Source organism: Macaca thibetana, chromosome 14 (genome assembly GCF_024542745.1).
Source record: "Macaca thibetana thibetana isolate TM-01 chromosome 14, ASM2454274v1, whole genome shotgun sequence".
Classification (NCBI taxonomy): domain Eukaryota; kingdom Metazoa; phylum Chordata; class Mammalia; order Primates; family Cercopithecidae; genus Macaca; species Macaca thibetana.
The window spans coordinates 17,642,526-17,663,425 of NC_065591.1; the positions used below are offsets into that span (position 1 = coordinate 17,642,526).

The 20,900-nt window shown below is 45.2% G+C and overlaps 1 protein-coding gene across 3 annotated transcripts in view; it reads left to right on the forward strand.

The window, feature by feature from the left end:
* The first annotated feature begins 7,619 nt into the window (after nt 1–7,619).
* The window catches only part of NUP160 (nucleoporin 160), a 71,993-nt gene continuing 58,712 nt past the window's right edge, over nt 7,620–20,900 (forward strand). The window contains exons 1-4 of one of the 3 annotated variants that reach the window (XM_050759130.1): nt 7,620–7,862; nt 8,122–8,233; nt 19,482–19,692; nt 20,015–20,237. In XM_050759130.1, coding sequence (XP_050615087.1) covers nt 7,661–7,862; nt 8,122–8,233; nt 19,482–19,692; nt 20,015–20,237 — 748 coding nt within the window. In that variant the 5' untranslated portion in view covers nt 7,620–7,660. Of the gene's footprint in view, nt 7,863–8,121; nt 8,234–19,481; nt 19,693–20,014; nt 20,238–20,900 lie in introns of those variants that run through there. The other 2 variants (XM_050759131.1, XM_050759132.1) reach the window with 2 other exon arrangements.

Consider the following 20,900-nt stretch of genomic DNA (forward strand, 5'->3'; position numbering starts at 1 on the left):
GGCTAATTTTTTTATATTTTTAGTAGAAATGGGGTTTCACCATGTTGGCTAGGCTGGTCTTGAACTCCTGACCTCAAGTGATCTGTCGCCTCAGCCTCCCAAACTGCTGGGATTATAGGTGTGAGCCACCTCACCCAGCCTAGCAAGGGTTTGTTTTGATTTGGTGAATTAAATTACATGTAAGCTGCTACAAAGACATAGAAGTAACATTTAACTAATTGCATAATGAATCATAATTGAAATTTACAGAAAATTGGCCGGGCACAGTGGCTCACGCCTGTAACCCCAGCACTTTGGGAGGCCAAGGCGGGCAGATCACTTGAAGCCAGGAGTTTGAGACCAGCCTGGCCAACATGGCGAAACCCCATCTCTACTAAGAATACAAAAATGTTGTTACAGGCACATGCCTGAAATCCCAGCTACTAGGAGGCTGAGGCATGAGAATTGCTTGAACCTGGGAGGTGGAAGTTGCAATGAGCCAAGATTGCACCCTGCACTCCAGCCTGGGTGACAGAGTGAGACTCTGTCTCAAAAAATTAAAAAAAATTTTTTTAAAGGCCAGGCATGGTGGCTCACACCTGTAATTCCAACACTTTGGGAGGCCGAGATGGGAGGATCACCTGAGGTCAAGAGTTTGAGACCAGCCTGGCCAACATGGTGAAACCCTGTCTCTACTAAAAATACAAAAGTTAGCTGGGCGTGGTGGTGCACGCCTATAGTCCCAGCTACTTGGGAGGATGAGGCAGGAGAATCACTTGAACCTGGGAGGCGGAAGTTGCAGTGAGCGGAGATCAGGCCACTGCACTCCAGCCTGGGCGACAGAGTGAGACCCTGTCTCAAAAAAAAAAAAGTTAAAAAAAAGAAATTTATAGAAAATATTACCTGAAAGGTGAAAACAATCCAGGGTGTATAGTTCCCAAGAATAAGTCCAAAGCACAGGAGGGTCAAGTCTAGGTGGGAGCCCTGGGCTTTCAGGGCCCCTCAAAGGCCCTGGAGTCTAAAGTCATGGTGGTTTTCTAAGTGGGTAGAAAGAATACTGAAAAGGGAATTGAGAAGTCACTGACATACTTCATTTATTCCACAATTCTGCCTTTTTTTTTTTTTTTTTTTTTTTTTTTTTTTAGAAACAGAGGCTCACTCTGTCACCCAGGCTGGAGCGCAGTGGCACAGTCATAGGTCATTATAACCTCTAACTTCTGGGCTCAAGGGATCCTCCTGCCCAAGCCTCCCAAGTCACTGAAACTATAGGTGCACACTACCACACCTGGATAATTTTTTTTTTTTTTTTTTGTAGAGATGGAGTCTGACTGTGTTGCAGAGGGTGGTCTCAAACTCCTGGGCTCAACCAATCCTCCTGCTTCAGCCTCCCAAAATGCCGGGATTATAGGTGTGAGCCACGGTGCCCAGCTGATATTTTTAACATATGGGCAAAATGACAGTAAAGCCATGTTTTCCAAAATATATTCTCAAAGAACAATGGTCCAGTGAGTTGCTCCTTGAAAAGAATATTCTGTAGGTCAAAAGTCTGGAAAGCATATCACGCATAAGGCCTTCTTGGAACTTCACAAAACTATTATATTAATGTCTTTGAAAAGTTCTTCAAGAAAGAAATATGTTTAACTTTATCATCATTTCCCACACTGGTTTAAACCACCAAATTCTTCTTTTAAGGAGTAGCTATCAAGTTGGTTATGAAAATCTGCTTAAAGTTCAATTAACAGTATTGTTCAGCTGGGTGCAGTGGCTCACACTTGTAATCCCAGCATTTTGGGAGGCCGAAGCGGGTGGATCACGAGGTCAGGAGTTCGAGTCCAGCCTGGCCAAGATGGTGAAACCCTGTTTCTACTAAAAATACAACAATTAGCCGGACGTGGTGTCGGGTGCCTGTAATCCCAGGTACTCGGGAGGCTGAGGCAGGAGAATCGCTTGAAGTCGGGAGGCAGAGGTTGCAGTGAGCCGAGATCATGCCCCACTGCACTCTAGCCTGGGCAACAGAGGGAGATGAAAGGAAGAAAGGCAGGAAGGCAGGAAGGCAGGAAGGCAGGAAGGCAGGAAGGCAGGAAGGCAGGCAGGCAGGCAGGCAGGCAGGCAGGCAGGCAGGCAGGCAGGCAGGCAGGCAGGCAGGCAGGCAGGAAGGAAGGCAGGCAGGAAGGCAGGCAGGAAGGAAGGCAGGAAGGAAGGCAGGAAGGAAGGAAGGCAGGAAGGAAGGCAGGAAGGAAGGCAGGAAGGAAGGAAGGAAGGAAGGAAGGAAGGAAGGAAGGGGAGAAGGAGAGAAAGAGGGAGACAGAGAGAGAGAAAGAAAGAGAGAAGAGAGAAAAAAGAAAGAGAGAGAGAAAGAGAGAAAGAGAGAAGAGAGAGAAAGAGAAGAAAGAAAGAAAGAAAGAAAGAAAGAAAGAAAGAAAGAAAGAAAGAAAGAAAGAAAGAAAGAAAGAAAGAAAGAAAGGAATAGAAAAAGTCTGGGCGCCGTGGCTCATGCCTTTGGGAATCCCAGCACTTTGGGAGGCTTTCAGTGAGCAGAGATCGCACCACTTCACTCCAGAGTGAGCAACAGAGCAAGACTCCATCTGAAAAAAAAAAAAGTATTTAAATAAAACTTGCTGCACAGTATTGGTAGCATTCTGCATTTTGTTTCTAAACGAAGTCACTACCTAACCACTAGATGGCAATATGATTCAATTTATGTTATAACCATCCCCCAGAACATTAATAGTTCAAAGGGTATTTGAGTTTTCTAAAAATGCATATATGCACTTATTCATTCATTTAATTATTCTTCAAACATTTATTAGGTAATGTGAAGTTCCCAGAATTCTGACAGATGTTGGAGATAAGACAGTGATCTAACGCTAAAAAGTGTTCACTGTCAAAAAACGTAATTCCTAGATTTCTATAAAACTGAAAGATGCCTCCCAAAGCACACTCCTAGCACTTTGGGAGGCTGAGACGGGTGGATCACTTGAGGTCAGGAGTTCGAGACCAGCCTGGCCAACACGGTAAAACCTCGTCTTTACTTGAACCCAGGAGCTGGAGGTTGCAGTGAGCCAAGATTGCACCACTGCACTCCAGCCTGGGCGACAGAGTGAGATTCTGTCTCAAAATAAATAAATAAATAACATTAAAATTAAATAGTAATCATGTATTTAGCTCATTAATATGCAATTTGGACAGGGCTCAGTGGTGATGACTCATCTCTGCTCTACAAAACATCTGGGACCTGGACTTACCAGGCATCTCTCACTTCAAGTAGCATTACAGTCTCTGTGTGTGGTCTCTCCCTGCAATCTCTCTAGGATGGCCCCGGGGTAGCCGAATTTCTCACATGGCAGCTTGCTTCCCCCGTAGCCAGTCTTCCAAGAGAGATGGAGACTCTCTTAAGAGAGGCTGGCACAGCGTCACTTTTGCTGTATTCTATTGCTTATAGCAGTTACAGAACCCTCCAGAGTTAAGGGGAGGGGACAAAGAAGGCTACACTTCTGGATGGGAACAATGTCAAAGAATTTGTGGCCATCTTACTTTTGCCATATGGATATATGAGATTTGGGTGTTGGGATTAAAAGAGAAAAGTCCAGGGTAATTACTAGATTTCTAGACTGGGCCACAGTGGTGACGTCCACACAGATAGAGACTACATGTGAGAGTATATAGTGAGAGTATATAGAGAGGGGTAACACTTTGGATATGCTGAGTTTGAGATGTCCATGGGAAATCCAAGGGGCATCAAGGAGGCAGCTGAATATAAAGGCTGAGAACTCGGCAAAAGAGGTCTGACCTCTAGATATGAATATGGAAATAATCAGTCTTCAGAAGAGTTCTGTCCACTGTGGTGCATCAGTGTCATGAGCAGTTATAACTTAGATAACCAGGAATTCATGAATAACAACAGTTGAAGTGTGGCCAGGTGCGGTGGCTCACACCTGTAATCCCAGCACTTTGGGAGGCCGAGGCAGGAGGATCACGAGGTCAGGAGATTGAGACCATCCTGGCCAACACTGTGAAACCTTACCTCTACTAAACATACAAAAAAATTAGCTGGGCGTGGTGGCACGCACCTGTAATCCCAGCTACTCAGGCGGCTGAGCAACTGGAACAGTGCTGGCAACTGAGATGGGGAAAGTAAGTGTTGGGAGAGAGGTTAGGACTTCAGTTTCAGACATGTTAAATATAAGATACAGAATAGGCAGTTGAATATATAAACCTGCACTTCAGGGGAGAAGCTTAGACTGGAGATGATCAGCATGTAGCAATGTGGTATTTAAAGCCAGAAGACTGGATGAGATTCTCAGGGGAGTGTCTGTAGATGGAAAGGACCAAGAATTGAAGTCTGCACACTCCAACATCAAGAGGTTGGGGAAAAGAGGAGCATCTAGGAAAGGAGTCCAAAAAGGAACAGTTAGTGAAATAGGTAGAATCAAGAGAGTGGTGTCCTTGATGCCACATGAAGAATGTGTTTCCACATGGAAGGAGCAAGCAATTGGTCAAATTCTACAAGTAGTCAAATAAGCTTAGAAATAACAGTTCAGTCCAGGCGCTGTGGCTCACACCTGTAATCCCAGCACTTTGGGAGGCAGAGGCAGGAGGATCGCTTGACGCCTAGAGTTTGAGACCAGCCCGGGCAACACAGGAAGACCGTCTCCACAAAAAATAAAGAATAAAAAATGTGGCAGGGCATGGTTGCACAAGCCTGTGGGCCCAGCTACTCGAAAGGCTGAGGCAAGAGGATCACCTGAGCCCAGGAGTTTGAGGCTGCAATGAGCTGGGATCGCACCACTGCACCCCAACCTGGATAACAGAGCAAGATTCTGTGTCAAAAAAAAAGGAAAAAGAAGTTTAGTATTATATAGGTAATGTGGATGTCATTGATAACCTGGAAAAAAGCAGTTTCAGCAAGGCAGTAGGAGCAAAAGCCTGAAAAACATGGATTTAAGAGAGAATGAGGCCAGACACAGTGGCTCACGCCTGTAATCCCAGCACTTTGGGAGGCCGAGGCAGGTGGATCACTTGAGGTAAGGAGTTCGAGACCAGCCTGACCAACATGGTGAAACCCTGTCTCTACTAAAAATACAAAAAAATTACCCAGGCTGGGTAGCACATGCCTGTAATCCCAGCTACTTGGGAGGCTGAGGCAGGAGAATTGCTTGAACCCAGGAGGCAGAGGTTGCAGTGAGCCGAGATCTTGCCATTGCACTCCAGCCTGGGCGACAAGAGCAAAACTCCATCTCAATAAATAAATAAATATATATATAAATAAAAATAAGAGAATGAGCAAGAAGGAATTAGAACACTCGAGTTTTGCTGTGGGTGAGAGGAGAAGAGATATGGAGTAGTAGCTGCAGAGAGTGGAGGTCGAGCGAATGTTTGTATGCTTAGTACATACAGTACTAAGTAAAAAGGGAGAAAAATTGAAAATGGAAATAATTTAATTGCTGGAATGATGTCCTTGAGCAGCTGTTCTACGGAAGTAGAAAGGTTGTCTCAGCATAAGCTCAGAGACAGTTTAATTTATAGTAACAGGAAGGGAAGGCAAAATATGTGGCTACAGATGGTGGTAGGTGGGGAGATGTCATTGTAGAGGAAGTCCTCCCTTCCTCCTTCCTTCTTTTCAGATGGGTCTCTTTCTGGCCATGCTGGAGCGCAGTGGCAGGATTGTAGCTCACTGTATCCTCCAACTCCTGGGTTCAAGAAATCTTCCTATAGCTGGGACTACAGAGGGACACCACTATGCCTGGCTAATTAAAAAAAAAAAAATTATTGGAGATGGGGGTGTGTTGCCCAGGCTTGTTTTGAACTCCTGGCCTCAAGCCATCCTTCCATCTCAGCCTCTGATTGCTTTAATTTTCTAAATGAAGCAGCAAGTGGAGAGTCAGGATGATGACGGAGGCAGTGGAGGTTTCGGGAGTTACGAAACACTCATTTAGAACAGTAAATGGAGAAAGCAAATACCATGTGTTTGCCAGGCAGCAAGATAGGTCCACTCAAGGTACATGGTCCTGATGGAGTTAGAGGGAAGCATGTCAGTATGGGTGTATAGTTTTCTGTTTTCTTTCTTTTTTTTTGAGATGGAGTTTAGCTGTTGTTGCCCAGGCTGGAGTGTAACCGCGCGATCTCGGCTCACTGCAACCTCCACCTCCCAGGTTCAAGCGATTCTCCTGCCTCAGCTTCCCAAGCAGCTGGGATTACATGCACGCACCATCATGCCCCCGCTAATTTTTCTTTTTCTTTTTTTTTTTTTTTTGGAGACTGAGTCTTGCTCTGTCACCCAGGCTGGAGTGCAGTGGCGCGATCTCGGCTCACTGCAACCTCTGCCTCCCGGGTTCAAGTGATTCTCCTGCCTCAGCCTCCCGAGTAGCTGGGATTACAGGCGTGCATTACCATGCCCGGCTAATTTTTTGTATCTCACTGTTTCACCATATTGGCCAGGCGGGTCTGGAACTCCTTACCTCGTGATCCGCCCACCTCTGCCTCCCAGAGTGCTAGGATTACAGGCGTGAGCCACTGCGCCCGGCTAATTTTTCTGTTTTTCGTAGAGGCCGGGTTTCACCATGTTGGCCAGGCTGGTCTTGAACTCCTGACCTCAAGTGATCCTCAAGTCTTGGACTCCCAAAGTGCTGGGATTACAGGCGTGAGCCACCACACCCGACCTTGGTGTATAGTTTTCTTCAGGCACGTTCAGCTACAGATTTGAATGTAATCGAAGTTGTTTTTACTGATGAAGAGTTAGGCAATGAAGTAATTTAATGGTATTCAGGATAAGGAAGAAACACCAAAGAAGTGAGGGACAGTGAAGAGCTTGTATAACAATGGATTTCAGGTAGAATGAGGGGGCTGCACTGCCAAAGTTGGTGTCCCAGAGGGAGTGAAGTGGAAAGATAGGAAATGATGGTCGGAACCAGATAAATGAAACGGAGAATGACAGGGAATGGCTGTGGTCACTGGTAATAGAAGTGACCAACAAGCGTTGGCTATCACTAAGGAACAAAACCTTCCCTGCTGGAGATTAGCATTTTCCCCGATTTTGAACATCTACCCCCACAATATCTTCTAAACATCCACTATGGGCCCTTATTGCATTGACAGCCAAGTGCAAGATCACGGTTGGAATGAATGGCAAATTATTTTCACGTATCCAAGTGAGTAGCACTCAGGTAACCTCAGCAGGTGGCAGCATCAAGGTTTACCACATTACGTTTCATTATACAGGAATACACGAATACAGTCTCTTGGGGGGAAAAAAAGACCAAAACCAAAGGCCCTTCCCTCACTACCCCTTCCTCACCCCGCCAACCCTTGCAAGTGCCACTGAAGAGCGAAGGGAGGATCGGCAAAGATTTACAGACGGACACCCTAACCGAGGGAGAGGTGACCAAACACCCGGGATCCGGCAGAGGACGCCCAAAGGCCGGACCTCCCCGGACCTCGCCCCTCCTGGGAGACTGAGCCCCGCGTTTTGGAAACAGAAACAAACCCGGTCCCGCCCCCTGCCCTGCGGCCGCTGAGAAAAGGGCACCGCCTTCCGGAGGCGTTCCAGCCGGCCACTCGAAGATTCCAGCAGATACAGTCGGCCTCCCCTGCCCGCTTCTCTTCTGGATTCCCCGCTGCCCATCCTCATTCTCCCGGTGGAAGCCCCGCAACGAAGGACCGGAGCCCCCTTTCTGCTCCCGGGATGCTTCACCCGTCCGCAGCTCCGCCCGCCCCGCCCCCGGAAGTGACGGCGGCCGCGCGGCCCTGCCTTTGTCCCGTCGGGCATCGCGGCGACGGCGGGAAGATGGCGGCGGCGGGATCCCTGGAACGAAGCTTCGTGGAGCTAAGCGGGGCTGAGCGCGAAAGGTCGAGGCACTTTCGGGAATTCACAGTCTGCAGCATTGGTACGGAAGTGGCCAGGGAGGGCGCGATCCGATCTGTCCCCTCGGGCTCCTCTCATGGGTCCTAGGGTCTCTGACTGCTGGATTCATCCTCCTGAGTCCACATGCCTCCAGCCCCGGGATCAGAGATTCCTTGATGTCCGACGTTTTCCTCTTTTCTTTGTATGGGTTGTCAGTCTGTCACCCTCTGCTTTATCAGGTCCCTTAGTCCCTGTCATTTCTCAGAAGACGCGTGTGCAGGCTGACCACGTTCATTTTGCAGGGACCGCAAATGCCGTGGCTGGCGCCGTAAAATACAGTGAGAGCGCGGGAGGCTTTTACTATGTGGAGAGTGGCAAGTTGTTCTCCGTAACCAGAAACAGGTTCATTCATTGGTAAGTGCTGTGGTTCGCCAAACTCCCCTGGAAGGTAGGGTTTGGTGTGTAAATTTTAGTTGCTGTTCCCAGTGCTATTCTACAAGCGGTGATCGACACTTAGGGAAAGAGAAAGTTTTTTTTTCAGTTCGTATCAGAGTCGGGAAAACTGAGACACAGTTCTAGAAGAGTTTACCCTCCCCCCTCACCAATACACACACACACACCAAGCAACACCAAAAGCAGAGGGAATGTAGCTTAGGGGTATAAAGCCCATAAGACTAGTTTTAAACATGAACCCATTATGTTTTTATAGTGCTTTACAGCTTCCTTCATTGAACAAATATGTTCGAGCTTCAATATGTCAGGCATTGTGCTAGGTACCAGGACGAAATGAACAAAACTGCCATCTTCATCATGCAAGACGTTGTAGCAATGTCAGAATAGTTGTGGACTCACTTTTCATGGGGAAATTTTGTGGAGGAAAACTTGCCCTAGAGGAAAAATACAGGGGTTACGAGAGGCTAATGAGAGGACCAAATGTTATTAGTGGGGCAGGAAAAGGCTTTCACAGTTACCCTGAGATCTAAAGGACATGAGGTTAGCCAGGTATGGGGAGTGGACAGAGAGGAGTCCAGCAAGCAGGATCACCATATGCAAAGGTCACAAAGTGGAAAGAATGTGGCAGGTTTGGAACTGACCAAAGATCTGTGTGGCTTAAGTGCAGTGGGTAAAACAGAAAGTAATGTGAGATACTGAGGCTGGAGAGGTAGGCAGGACTCGGACCATGAGGGACCCTTAGGCCATTTTTAAGGATTTTTGGATTTTATCCTAAGTACATTGAGTAATAATGGAATAGGTTTTTAAAGAGTTACTAACATCAAAATTGCATTTTTGGATGGGAACAGTTAACACTGGGGATTCCAAAAGGAGCGGGGGAGCAGAGGTTGGAAAACCTATCAGTTACTGTGTTCACAACTTGGGCGGCAGGATCATTAGAAGCCCAAACCTCATGTAGATAGGAATATATACACAATATACTCATGTAACAAAGCTGCACATGTACCCCTGAATCTAAATTTTTTAAAATGTATTTTTAGAAGATCTCAGTCTACTTTGTGGAAAGTGGATTTGGATTAGATGGGTATAATGCAAAAAAAAGTTTGCTTTTATGATGGCCCACGTAAGGGTTGCTGGTGGTTCAATTGTGGGAATGAATAGAAATAGAAAAGTAGATGGATTCAAGATACCTTTGGAAGATAGATTCACTAGGACTTGGTGGTGGATTGAATATGGGGTAAGGGATGGTAAAAGAAAAGGAGAGAACAAGGACAGCTCCCTGGTGTCTCATGTGACTAACCAGATGTGAGTGGGGAGGGGTTGCCATTTACAAAGATCCATAGAAGATGGATTTTGGAAAGATATGAATAATTCTGTTGGACATAGTAAATTTGAAGTACCTGGGGAGCAGCCCTTTGGAAATGTCAAGTAGGCATTGAAATTTACAGGTCTAAGGCTCAAAAGAGAGACTTTATGTTAGAGATATAATTTCATTTAGTTAAATATTTTGGCTGGGCACAGTGGCTCACACCTGTAATCCCAGCACTTTGGGGGGCTGAGGTGGGAGGATCTTGAGGCCAGGAGTTTAAGACCCCATTTCTACAATTTTTTTTCTTTTTTCTTTCTGTTTTTTTTTCTTTTCTTTTTGAGAGACAGTCTGGTGGCTCCATTGTCCAGGCTGGAGTGCAGTGGTGCAATCATGGCTCACTGCAGTCTCCGCCTCCTGGGTTCAAGTGACCCTCCCACCTCAGCCTCCCAAGTAGCTGCAATTACAGGTATGCGCCACCATGCCCAGCTGATTTTTCTATTTGTTTTTGTAGAGATGGGGTTTTGCCTGGTTGCCCAGGCTGGTCTTGGACTGCCGGACTCAAGCAGTGCCCCATTCTCGGCCTCCCAACTTGCTGGGATTACAGGCGGAGCCACCATGTCCGGCCTGATTTTTAAAAATTAGCCAGGCGGGGTGGCATGTGCCTTTCATCTTAACCACTCAGGAGACTGAGGCGGGAGGATCTGATCATGCCACTGCACTCCAGCTTGGGAAACAGGGTAAGACACCATCTCTTTTATAAAAACAGGAAGAAATAAAGGAAATTTGCTTGCCTAATATATTTCAGTCCATTTTTAGGGAATAGGGATATAGCAGGGAACAAAACAAAGTTCCTACTCTCATGGAGGAAAATAGGCAACAACAACAATAACTAAAAAAACAAAAAACCCAAGTACATGTAGTTTTGTTACAGGAAAAGGGTGCCGATCCAGGCCCCAAGGGAGGGTTCTCAGATCTCACACAAGAAAGAATACAGGGCAAGTCCGCAGTGCAAAGTGAAAGCAAGTTTATTAAGAAAGTAAAGGAGGCCAGGTGTGGTGGCTCACGCCTGTAATCCCAGTACTTTAGGAGGCCGAGGCAGGTGGATCACCTGAGGTCAGGAGTTTGAGAGGTCAGGAGTTTGAGACCAGCCTGACCAACATGGTGAAACCCTGTCTCTACTAAAAATACAAAATTAGCTGGGCGTGGTGGCACATGCCTGTAATCCCAGCTAATTGGGAGGCTGAGGCAGGAGAATAGCTTGAACCAAGGAGGTGGAGGGTGCAGTGAGCTGAGATTGCTCCATTGCACTCCAGCCTGGGCAACAAGAACGAAACTCCATCTCAAAAAAAAAGTAAATAAATAAAAGAATGGCTACTCCATAGACACAGTAGCCCCAAGGGCTGCTGGTTGCCCATTTTTATGGTTATTTCTTGAAGATATACTAAACAGGGATGGATTATTCATGCCTCCACTTTTTAAACCATACAGGGTAACTTCCTGATGTTGCCATGGCATTTGTAAACTGTCATGGCCTTGGTGGGAGTGTAGCAGTGAGGGCAACCATAGGTCACCCTTGTCACCATTTTGGTTTTGGTGGGTTTTGGCTTGCTCCTTTATTGCATCCTGTTTTATCAGCAAGATCTTTATGACCTGTATTTTGTGCCGACCTCCTAATCTCATCCTGTGACTTAGAATGCCTTAACTGTCTGGGAATGCATCCCAGTAGGTTTCAGTCTCATGTTACCCAACTCCTATTCAAGATGGAGCTGTTCAGGTTCACATGCCTCTGACAGTTTGTCAGTTGATAAATGGAATAGGGAAAGGGGAACAGCGTAAGAGGGAAGAGGAATACCTGTGGCAGTTAATGTTTTATGTAGGGTGGTTGGGCAAAAGCCAGGGGTAAGTTGACATTTGAGCAGAAGAAAGGATACCTGGGGAATGAGTATTTCAGGTGGAGCCCTCCAAGAAAAAGGAATAGTAAGTGCAAAGAACCCTGAAGTAGGAGCTTGTTGTGTTCAAAGAGTGGAAAGGAGCCAGGAGTCTGCGGCTGAGTGAACGAAGGGTAGAATAATAAGAAAGAGATAGCTTAAGGCCAGATCAGGGCTTTGTTGGTTATTTTAAGCTTCAGCTTTTGCTCTGAGTAAGATGAGAAGAAGCTGTGGAAGATTTAAGTAGAGGATGACATGATCTACGATCTGAGTTTCTAAAGGATTGCTTTGACTGCCGTCTTGAGAATAGAGTGTGGTGGGGGAAAGGGTGGGTGTGGGGAGACCAGTTAGGAGGCTGGTGCCACAATTCAGACATGGTGGCTTAGATCAGGGTGGTAGTGACAGAGGCAGTGAGAAATGTTCTGATTGTGGATATGTTTTCAAGGTGGATTTGTTAGAATTACTATTGCATTGGATGGGGGGTATACAGAAAGAAAAGAGTCAGAGGTGAACCCTAGATTTTTGGCTTGAGCAATTGGAAGTTAGGGAGATGTCATTAATTGAGATGGAAAAAAGTATAGGTGAAGCAGGTACTTTTGTTTGTTTTCTTCAGGTTCAGTGAGTGCAGGAGTTCTGTTTTGGACAGTTGTAATCTGAAATGCCTGTTAGATATCCAAGTGAGTGCTGAGATAGTAGTCAGGAGTTGAGTGAAGTTGGGCTGAAGATACAGATTGTGAAATTGTTGGCATTAGATGGTGCGTAAAGCTGTTCTACTGAATGAGATCACCTAGAAAGTGAGAATAAATTAGGATTTTTCACCTTCTGCACTATTTTTTTTTTTTTTTTTTTTTTTGAGACAGAGTCTTGCTCTGTCACCCAGGCTGGAGTGCTGTGGCCGGATCTCAGCTCACTGCAAGCTCTGCCTCCCGGGTTCCCGCCATTCTCCTGCCTCAGCCTCCCGAGTAGCTGGGACTACAGGCGCCCGCCACCTCGCCCGGCTAGTTTTTTGTATTTTTTAGTAGAGACGGGGTTTCACCGTGTTAGCCAGGATGGTCTCGATCTCCTGACCTTGTGATCCTCCCGTCTCAGCCTCCCAAAGTGCTGGGATTACAGGCTTGAGCCACCGCGCCCGGCCACCTTCTGCACTATTATTGTCAGCTAAGTCTTCATTGTGGGGGGCTGTCCTATATGTGATAGGTTGTTAAACAGCATTCCCGGCCTCTACCCTCTGCCTACCAATAGCACATCTATACGATCACTTCTACCCCAGTTACAATAACCAAAAATATCTCTAGATAATTGCTTAATATCCTGGTGAGTGAGGAAGAATCGCCTCCAGTTGAGAGCCACTTGAGTAGAGCGGTCTGGGACTAAACCCTGGGGCACACCAACATTTAGAAAAATGAGGAACCAGCAAAGGAGCCCAAGAAGGAGTAAGTGAAGTAAGAGTTGAACAAAGAATGTGGTATCCCAGAAGCTAAGGGAAATATTTCAAGGAGGAGGAGAGTGAAAAACTGACAGTGTTGCATTTAAGCCAGGCAAGATGAAAAATGAAAACTGGCCTTTGGATCATGGAGGTCATTGGTGACCTGGTCAGGAATTGCTGCAGTAGTCCTACAAAAGCCTCAGTGGAGTGGGTTCAAGAGAGAAAGGGAGCAGAGGAATTGTGAGTATAGAACAGCCCTTTCAAGGTATATTGCTGTAAGGGAAGCAGAGAAATCACATGGTAGTTGGAGAGCAAGGGAGGAACATAGAGAAAATATACTAATATATCTATGTGCAGTTGGGAATGACCTAGTAGATGCAGTTGAGAGCAATCACTAGAGGAAAGGAATTTGGGAAACTGAGAAGGTGGAGTATTAGGATAATTGGATATTGTTTGTTCATTTGTTTGTTTGTTTTTTTAGAGTCAGAGTTTCACTCTGTCACCCAGGCTGGAGTACAGTAGCACAGTCATGGCCTACTGCAGCCTGAACTCCTAGGCTCAATCGATCCTCCCATCTCAGCCTCCCAGGTGGCTAAGATTGCAGGTGGGCATCACCATGCCTGGCTAGTTTTTTTATTTTGTAAAGATAGAGTTTTGCTGTGTTGCCCAGGCTGATCTTGTACTCTTGGGCTGAAGAAATCCTCCTGTCTTGGCCTCCCAAAATGCTGGGATTGTAGGCATGAGCCACCGTACCTGGCCCTGATACTGAAATCATTAACAATTATGGCAAGAGTAGTGTGGGAGAGAGTGACAGTGGGCCAAGAGCTAAAATCAACTGCAGTGAACATGGGTAGCAGGTGGTATCTGATTCCGTGAGCTTCAGAGCTGAGTGATTCGGGTAGCAGAGGAGGAACAGTGGCCTAGAATGCCAGTGGGGAACAAGGACATCTGTATGTTCTCCTTGAGGCCCCACTGCAAAGGGCATGGTAGAGAAAACTTGGGTCACTGTCCTCACGGGAGATTCAGGATCCAACTTTAACCATAAGGCAGGAAAGCGAAAGAATTATTCAGAGATGAAGTTGAGGATCCAGAAAATTGTGCTAATGTCATGAGTTACCAGAAGCAAAGTAGCTCTGGGAAATCATCAGCGCTGAAAAGGTACTTACATCCTTGGGAGTAGATAAGATGTGCCTTGGGAGAAAGTGTACAGTGAGAGAAGATGATCCAGGATCAAGGTTTGAGGAAATCTAGCATATAGGGGTCAGGTCAAAGAGAAGGAGAAGAAATGGACAGGAATGTGGGAGGAAAACTGGGAGAGAGTAGTATCATAGGATTCATGAGAAGAGACTGTTTAAAAAGGAAGGCGAGGTCAAGTATGTGGAATGCTGCTAAGAGATCAAGTAAGAGGGCCATGCGTGGTGGCTCACACCTGTAATCCCAGCACTTTGGGAGGCCGAGGCGGGTGGATCACTTGAGGTCAGGAGTTCAAGACCAGCCTGGCCAACATGATGAAACCCTGTCTCTACTAAAAATACAAAAATTAGCCGGGTGTGATGGCGGGCGCCTGTAATCCCAGCTACTCAGGAGGCTGAGGTCAGAGAATTGCTTGAACCCGGGAGGTGGAGGTTGCAGTGAGCCAAGATCGCACCACTGCACTTCAGCCTGGGCGACAGAGCGAGACTCAGTCTCAAAAAACAAACAAAAAACTCTTTTAGCTCTATGAAAAGAAGAGCCTGGATTTATTCATAACATAGATATTTTTTCTCCTCAGTTATGGTTAAGATAAGTCAACTGGCCGGGCGCGGTGGCTCAAGCCTGTAATCCCAGCACTTTGGGAGGCCGAGACGGGCGGATCACGAGGTCAGGAGATCGAGACCATCCTGGCTAACACAATGAAACCCCGTCTCCACTAAAAATACAAAAAAAAAATTAGCCGGGCGTGGTGGCGGCGCCTGTAGTCCCAGCTACTCGGGAGGCTGAGGCAGGAGAATGGTGGGAACCCGGGAGGCGGAGCTTGCAGTGAGCCGAGATCGCGCCACTGCACTCCAGCCTGGGCGACAGAGCGAGACTCCGCCTCAAAAAAAAAAAAAAAAAAAGATAAGTCAACTGAATCAAAAGCAACCAAAATAGTTAGATATGTCAAAGATGACAGTTCTGGGAATAAAGGCTGAGTTTCAGTAAAAGGAGAATTTGTGGTGGGATACTTTTTGGGTAAGATTTCTCCTATCATTAGTCAAGGGAACATTCACTGAAAAGGAAGGAAAAAAGGCCTGGTGTGATCCCTCACTTTTGGGAGGCTGAGGCAGGAAGATCACTTGAGCCCAGAAGTTCAAGAGCAGTCTGGGCAACATAGTGGGGCCCTATATAAAACATTTGAAAAATAGCTGAACATGGTGATGCGAGCCCATAGTCCCAGCTACTTGGGAGGCTGAGGTAGGAGGATCACTTGAACCTTACCTGTAGGTGGAGGTTGTAATGAGTCGAGATGGTGTCACTACACTCCAGCATGGGTGACAGAGCAAGACCCTGTCTCAAAAAATGGAGGGAGAGGAAAAAAACTTTAGAAACTACTTGAAAAAAGGAAGTTAATTAAAATGAAGGGAATTTGAGATGATGAGATGCTTGGAAAAAGACATGGTCAGAATAATTTTTTTTTTTTTTTAACCGAATCTTACTTTGTCACCCAGGCTGGAGTGCAGTGGCACGATCTCAGCTCACTGCAAGCTCTGCCTCCTGGGTTCAAGCGGTTCTCCTGCCTCAGCCTCCCAAGTAGCTGGGACTATAGGTGCCCACCACCACGCCTGACTAATTTTATTTTTAGTAGAGACGGGGTTTCACTGTGTTAGCCAGGATGGTCTCGATCCCCTGACCTCGTGATCCACCCTCCTTAGCCTCCCAAAGTGCTGGGATTATAGGCCTGAGCCACCACGTCCGGCCTAGAATAATTTTAATAAAATATAAGAATATATTTACTCGAGAGGAGCAAATTCAATAAAACTAGGAGCTAGAAGTCAAGAAAAATAAACTAGCTGGGTGTGGTGGCTCACGTCTGTAATCACAGCACTTTGGGAGGCTGAGGCGGGAGGATCACTTGAGCCCAGAAGTTCAAGACCAGCCTGGGCAACACAGTGAGATCCCACCTCTAAAAAAATAAAAATTTAAAAAGAGGAAAAATTAAACTAATTGGTTAAATTTTTCATCTTGGTTTGTTCTGCAAGAAAGAGTTCATTTCATCATTCTAGGAAAGATGTGACCCCAGCAAGAAGTAGAGCCGCCTCTTTTGACAATCACTAAGTATCAGCTGGTGCTGCTGAGGAAGAGGTACTAAGGATAAACCTGCAGTAGATCAAAGAGGGTACTAGTTTAATCGTAGAGATGGAAGAGAAGGAGCAGGGTCAGGAAGAGGAAAGCAACAGGCTTTGACAGATCATACCTACTGAGTCAAGGACATAGACGAGTAAATATGTACTAGTGATTGTTAAAGATAACAAATACTTAGAAATCAAAAGTAAGAAATATCCTTGTTAAAGTAACACGACAGCTTCTGTGCTGAGTCAGGTAGACATTGGATGGAGGGTTAAATCTGAATTTAAAGTCAGACCTAATGGCCTTGGGCAAAATGCTTTATCTCCTCTGTTGCAACTTGAGTTTGAATAAAGTTTTTTTTTTTTTTTTGAGTTTGCGTGCATTTTATCACGCAATGCTAGCTCTGTCCTAGGCACTTTGCTGGGTCTAAGGATATCCAAGTGTGTATGCACGTGCTTTCCCTAGAGGAACAGTATTAATATTTGGGCTGTAAGAATATAGGGGCTATCGCTACACTCACAGAACTTACCATCATTGTTAATAACAAGCTCCTTTTTTATTTTTTTTTCCAGTTACTACTTTATTTATATTACTATGCTTAAGTTACATGGAAAAAGACAGCAGTTCTGACCCATTTCAGAAAAAGTTTCCTATCAACACCAATTATGTAGTGACAAATAATTAGAAATGGTGACATCTTTGTGTCAAGACTGACAAGGAAGAATGGGCTCTAGTGCTACAGTTCATTTCTAGCAAGAAAATGGCACACTGGCCAGCACAAGCCATGCTAACACTGAGCCTTTAGCACTGGGCGCAGATTTGGAGCTCTTCTCTGATGCTAGCAAATCAAGTGAAATAACTGGGTTTTTTTAAAAAAAGTTTATTGGAAGGCCAAGGTGGGCGAATCACGAGGTCAGGAGATCGAGACCATCCTGGCTAACACGGTGAAACCCCGTCTCTACTAAAAATACAAAAAATTAGCCAGGTGTGGTGGCAGGCGCCTATAGTCCCAGCTACTCGGGAGGCTGAGGCAGGAGAATGGCGTCAACCCAGGAGGCAGAGCTTGCAGTAAGCTGACATCGTGCCACTGCACTCCAGCCTGGGCGAGAGAGTGAGACTCTGTCTCAAAAAAAAAAAAAAAACAGTTTAAAATGAAGCCCGTGAATTTAAAAACTATACTTCTGACATAATTTCCTTTCAAAATTTCCACTTTTCCACTCTAATAGCTGAAATTTTTTTCGTAAATAGCCTACCATGTAGCTGCAGATAGACTTTTCTGCCTCAAGATGTAAACAGAGGGGAAAAAATTAACAGCATCCGCATAATATTCTCTATATACACTGCTACTGGATGGAAAATACATAACTTAAAAAAAAAGGTTCCATCTTAGATTCGCACAACCTCTTGTTCTGCCATTCGTGACTCTGACTCTGATGCTAAGGTAACGGTGTATGTAAGTAGATTTTTGTTTTCAGCGAAGGAGACCTGAGAAAAGATGAATTTATCTCTTTTTCTTCAAGAGTTATCGGATAGTCTGTAATCCCAGCCCTTTGGGAGGCTGAGGCAGGTGGATCACTTGATCTTGATCACTAAGTTCAAGATCAGCCTGGCCAACTTGGTGAAACCCCATCTCTACTAAAAAAAATACAAAAATTAGCCAGGTGTGGTGGTGCATGCCTGTAGTCCCAGGTGCTCAGGAGGTTAAGGTGGGAGGATTGCCTGAGCCCAGGAGTTCGAGGCTGTAGTGAGCTATGATTGTACCACCGCACCCCAGCCTGACAGAGTGAGACCTTGTCTCAAAAAAACAAAAAAACAAAAAACAGTTATCAGATCGTACATACTCCTCAGAGCCCTCAATCTTGAACTAGAGCACGTTCCAGGATCACATGGCCTTCCTTATAACGCTGGCTGTCTTCGGTGGCAAACTCATAGATCCATCCCAGTGTGCTATTACAGTTTTTCAGCTCACATCTCAAACCATGTGGCGGCCAGTGACCATGACCCAATCTTGAGCTTCATTGTACTGCAGGTTCACTACCTTGTTAAAAAGAAATACTCGGCCGGGCGTGGTGGCTCAAGCCTGTAATCCCAGCACTTTGGGAGGCCAAGACGGGCGGATCATGAGGTCAGGAGATCGAGACCATCCTGGCTAACACGGTGAAACCCCGTCTCTACTAAAAAAAAAATACAAAAAACTAGCCGGGCGAGGTGGCGGGCGCCTGTGGTCCCAGCTACTCGGGAGGCTGAGGCAGGAGAATGGCGTAAACCTGGGAGGCGGAGCTTGCAGTGAGCTGGGATCGGGCCACTGCACTCCAGCCTGGGCAACAGAGCGAGACTCTGTCTCAAAAAAAAAAAAAAAAAAAAAATGCTCTGCCAGCGGCACCTGTGAACCACATGGAGATGAATTCTGAGCAGTTGGTCAGGATTGTATCAGTTTGCATAAGAAAATGGACAGGTACCACCAATATGATCAAGGAATATTCTGCCTATTTTTATGGCTGAAGTTCTAAAACCCCGTGCAGCGGTGAGATCTGTGGCTGCCAGTGGCGCCTTGCTCCTCAGCTGGAATTAATAAACAAGCTTTTGGGAAGGGTGGGGGAAAAGAAAAAAGCTCCTTTTGAGGAGTAATAATAAAAGTTAGAATAGCTTATCAGTATAGAAACTAACCCTGATATGTTCAATTTGCAAAGGTATTTTTATATTGTTAAAATATTTAAGTAATATTTTTGCACATACATGTAAGCACATGTATACAATTGCTATTTGTGTGTGTGTGTATGTGTGCACACACAGGCTATGCGTGTGTATGTGTGTGCACACGCATGCAATCGCAGGTTAAGAAGTAATAGAAGCAGGACATAACCGCAATTATTAAGGTTAGTTTTGTTCGATGCTGTAGTATATATGGAGGCCACATTCCACTACAAGCAATGGCCAGGGTATGGTGTTAATTTTTATTATAGTAGAGTTTAATTGCATAAAATATCGTCCTAAATAAATGACCTATCAAGTTTGGAAATGTCTCTATGTAACAGAATCACAATGAAATTTGAATTTTGTAATGCTGTTTTTTATAAATTTACATAATGTGATTTGGAGTGCAAAAGTGTTCCAAATCTGTTTATCCAAAATTTTCAAATTTGGTGAATTCACTTGGACACTGTTCTTGTATACTTCAGTGCAACAGTCAGTGAGAAAGAAAAGCATAAACTTTTCAAACAAATGTCTCTTTTTCAACAGGAAGACCTCTGGAGATACATTGGAGCTGATGGAGGAGTCACTGGACATAAATCTGTTGAATAATGCCGTTCGCCTAAAATTCCAAAATTGCAGTGTTTTACCTGGAGGGGTTTATGTCTCTGAGACTCAGAATCATGTGATAATCTTGATGTTAACCAATCAAACAGTGCACAGGTTACTTTTACCACACCCCTCCCGGATGTATAGGAGTGTAAGTTGGCTAAGTGCAATATGTTTTATTTCCCAAATTACTCTGGGTGTCACAAATTTAGTGCTGGAGCGATATCTTTTGGAATTGAAGGAAATTTGGATTCTCATTATCCCTCACCAAGCATACTTTGATAGCTACCACTTAAAATGATCAGGCATACATTTTAAGTTGAGAATTAATTTTCATTAAAAAGAATGACTTTCTTCTTAAGCTTGACAGTTTACAGTTTTTTACTTTAAAAACTTTTTTAGCAATAGAGAGAAACTGAGCAAAATTCTGGTTATTTTGATTTAATAGATTCTTCTTTTTAATTACTCAACAGGAGTTGGTAGTTGAAAGTCAGATGCAGTCAATATTCACTGACATTGGAAAAGTTGATTTCACAGATCCTTGCAACTATCAATTAATTCCAGCAGTACCTGGAATATCTCCTAATTCCACCGCCTCAACAGCCTGGCTTAGCAGTGATGGGGAGGCCCTGTTTGCCTTACCATGTGCTTCTGGGGGAATCTTTGTTCTTAAGCTACCTCCTTATGACATACCTGGTAAGAATGGGAAATGAGCATGGATTTAAACAAGGAATGTTAATATTGAAACAGACCTTGAAAGTTCAACCTCGTCATCCAATGCAGGGATTGCATCTCTATTGCCCCGAAACTGGTCATTCATTATTGCTTGCCTAATGAGTCCCTAATGCTTTACTTTTATACAGTGGATAAGGAACTATAAAGCATATTGGAGCATGGAAAAACAAGTAGACAAGTATAAGACAGCCTATTCTAAATCCTGTAGTAGAGATGAGTTGCCTAATTGTCTACCCTGAGATGGAGGCGTTATAACATTATAATTAAATTAATTGAAACAAAGACATTAAATACCCTGCACCAAATTGCCACTATGTCTTGCCTGGATTATTGTATTAGCTTTATATATATCTCCCCAGATCTGTCCTTAACCCTCTTCAGAAACTTCTCAGGTGGACTGATATATTTAAAACCCAAGGGCCGGACGCTGTGGCTCACACCTGTAATCCCAACACTCTGGGAGGCCAAGGCGGGCGGGTCACCTGAGGGAGTCTCTCTCTGTTGCCCAGGCTGGAGTGCAGTGGCGCAATCTCAGCTCACTGCAACCTCTGCCTCCTGGGTTCAAGCGATTCTCCTGCCTCAGCCTCCTGAGCAGCTGGGATTACAGGCATTTGCCACCACGCC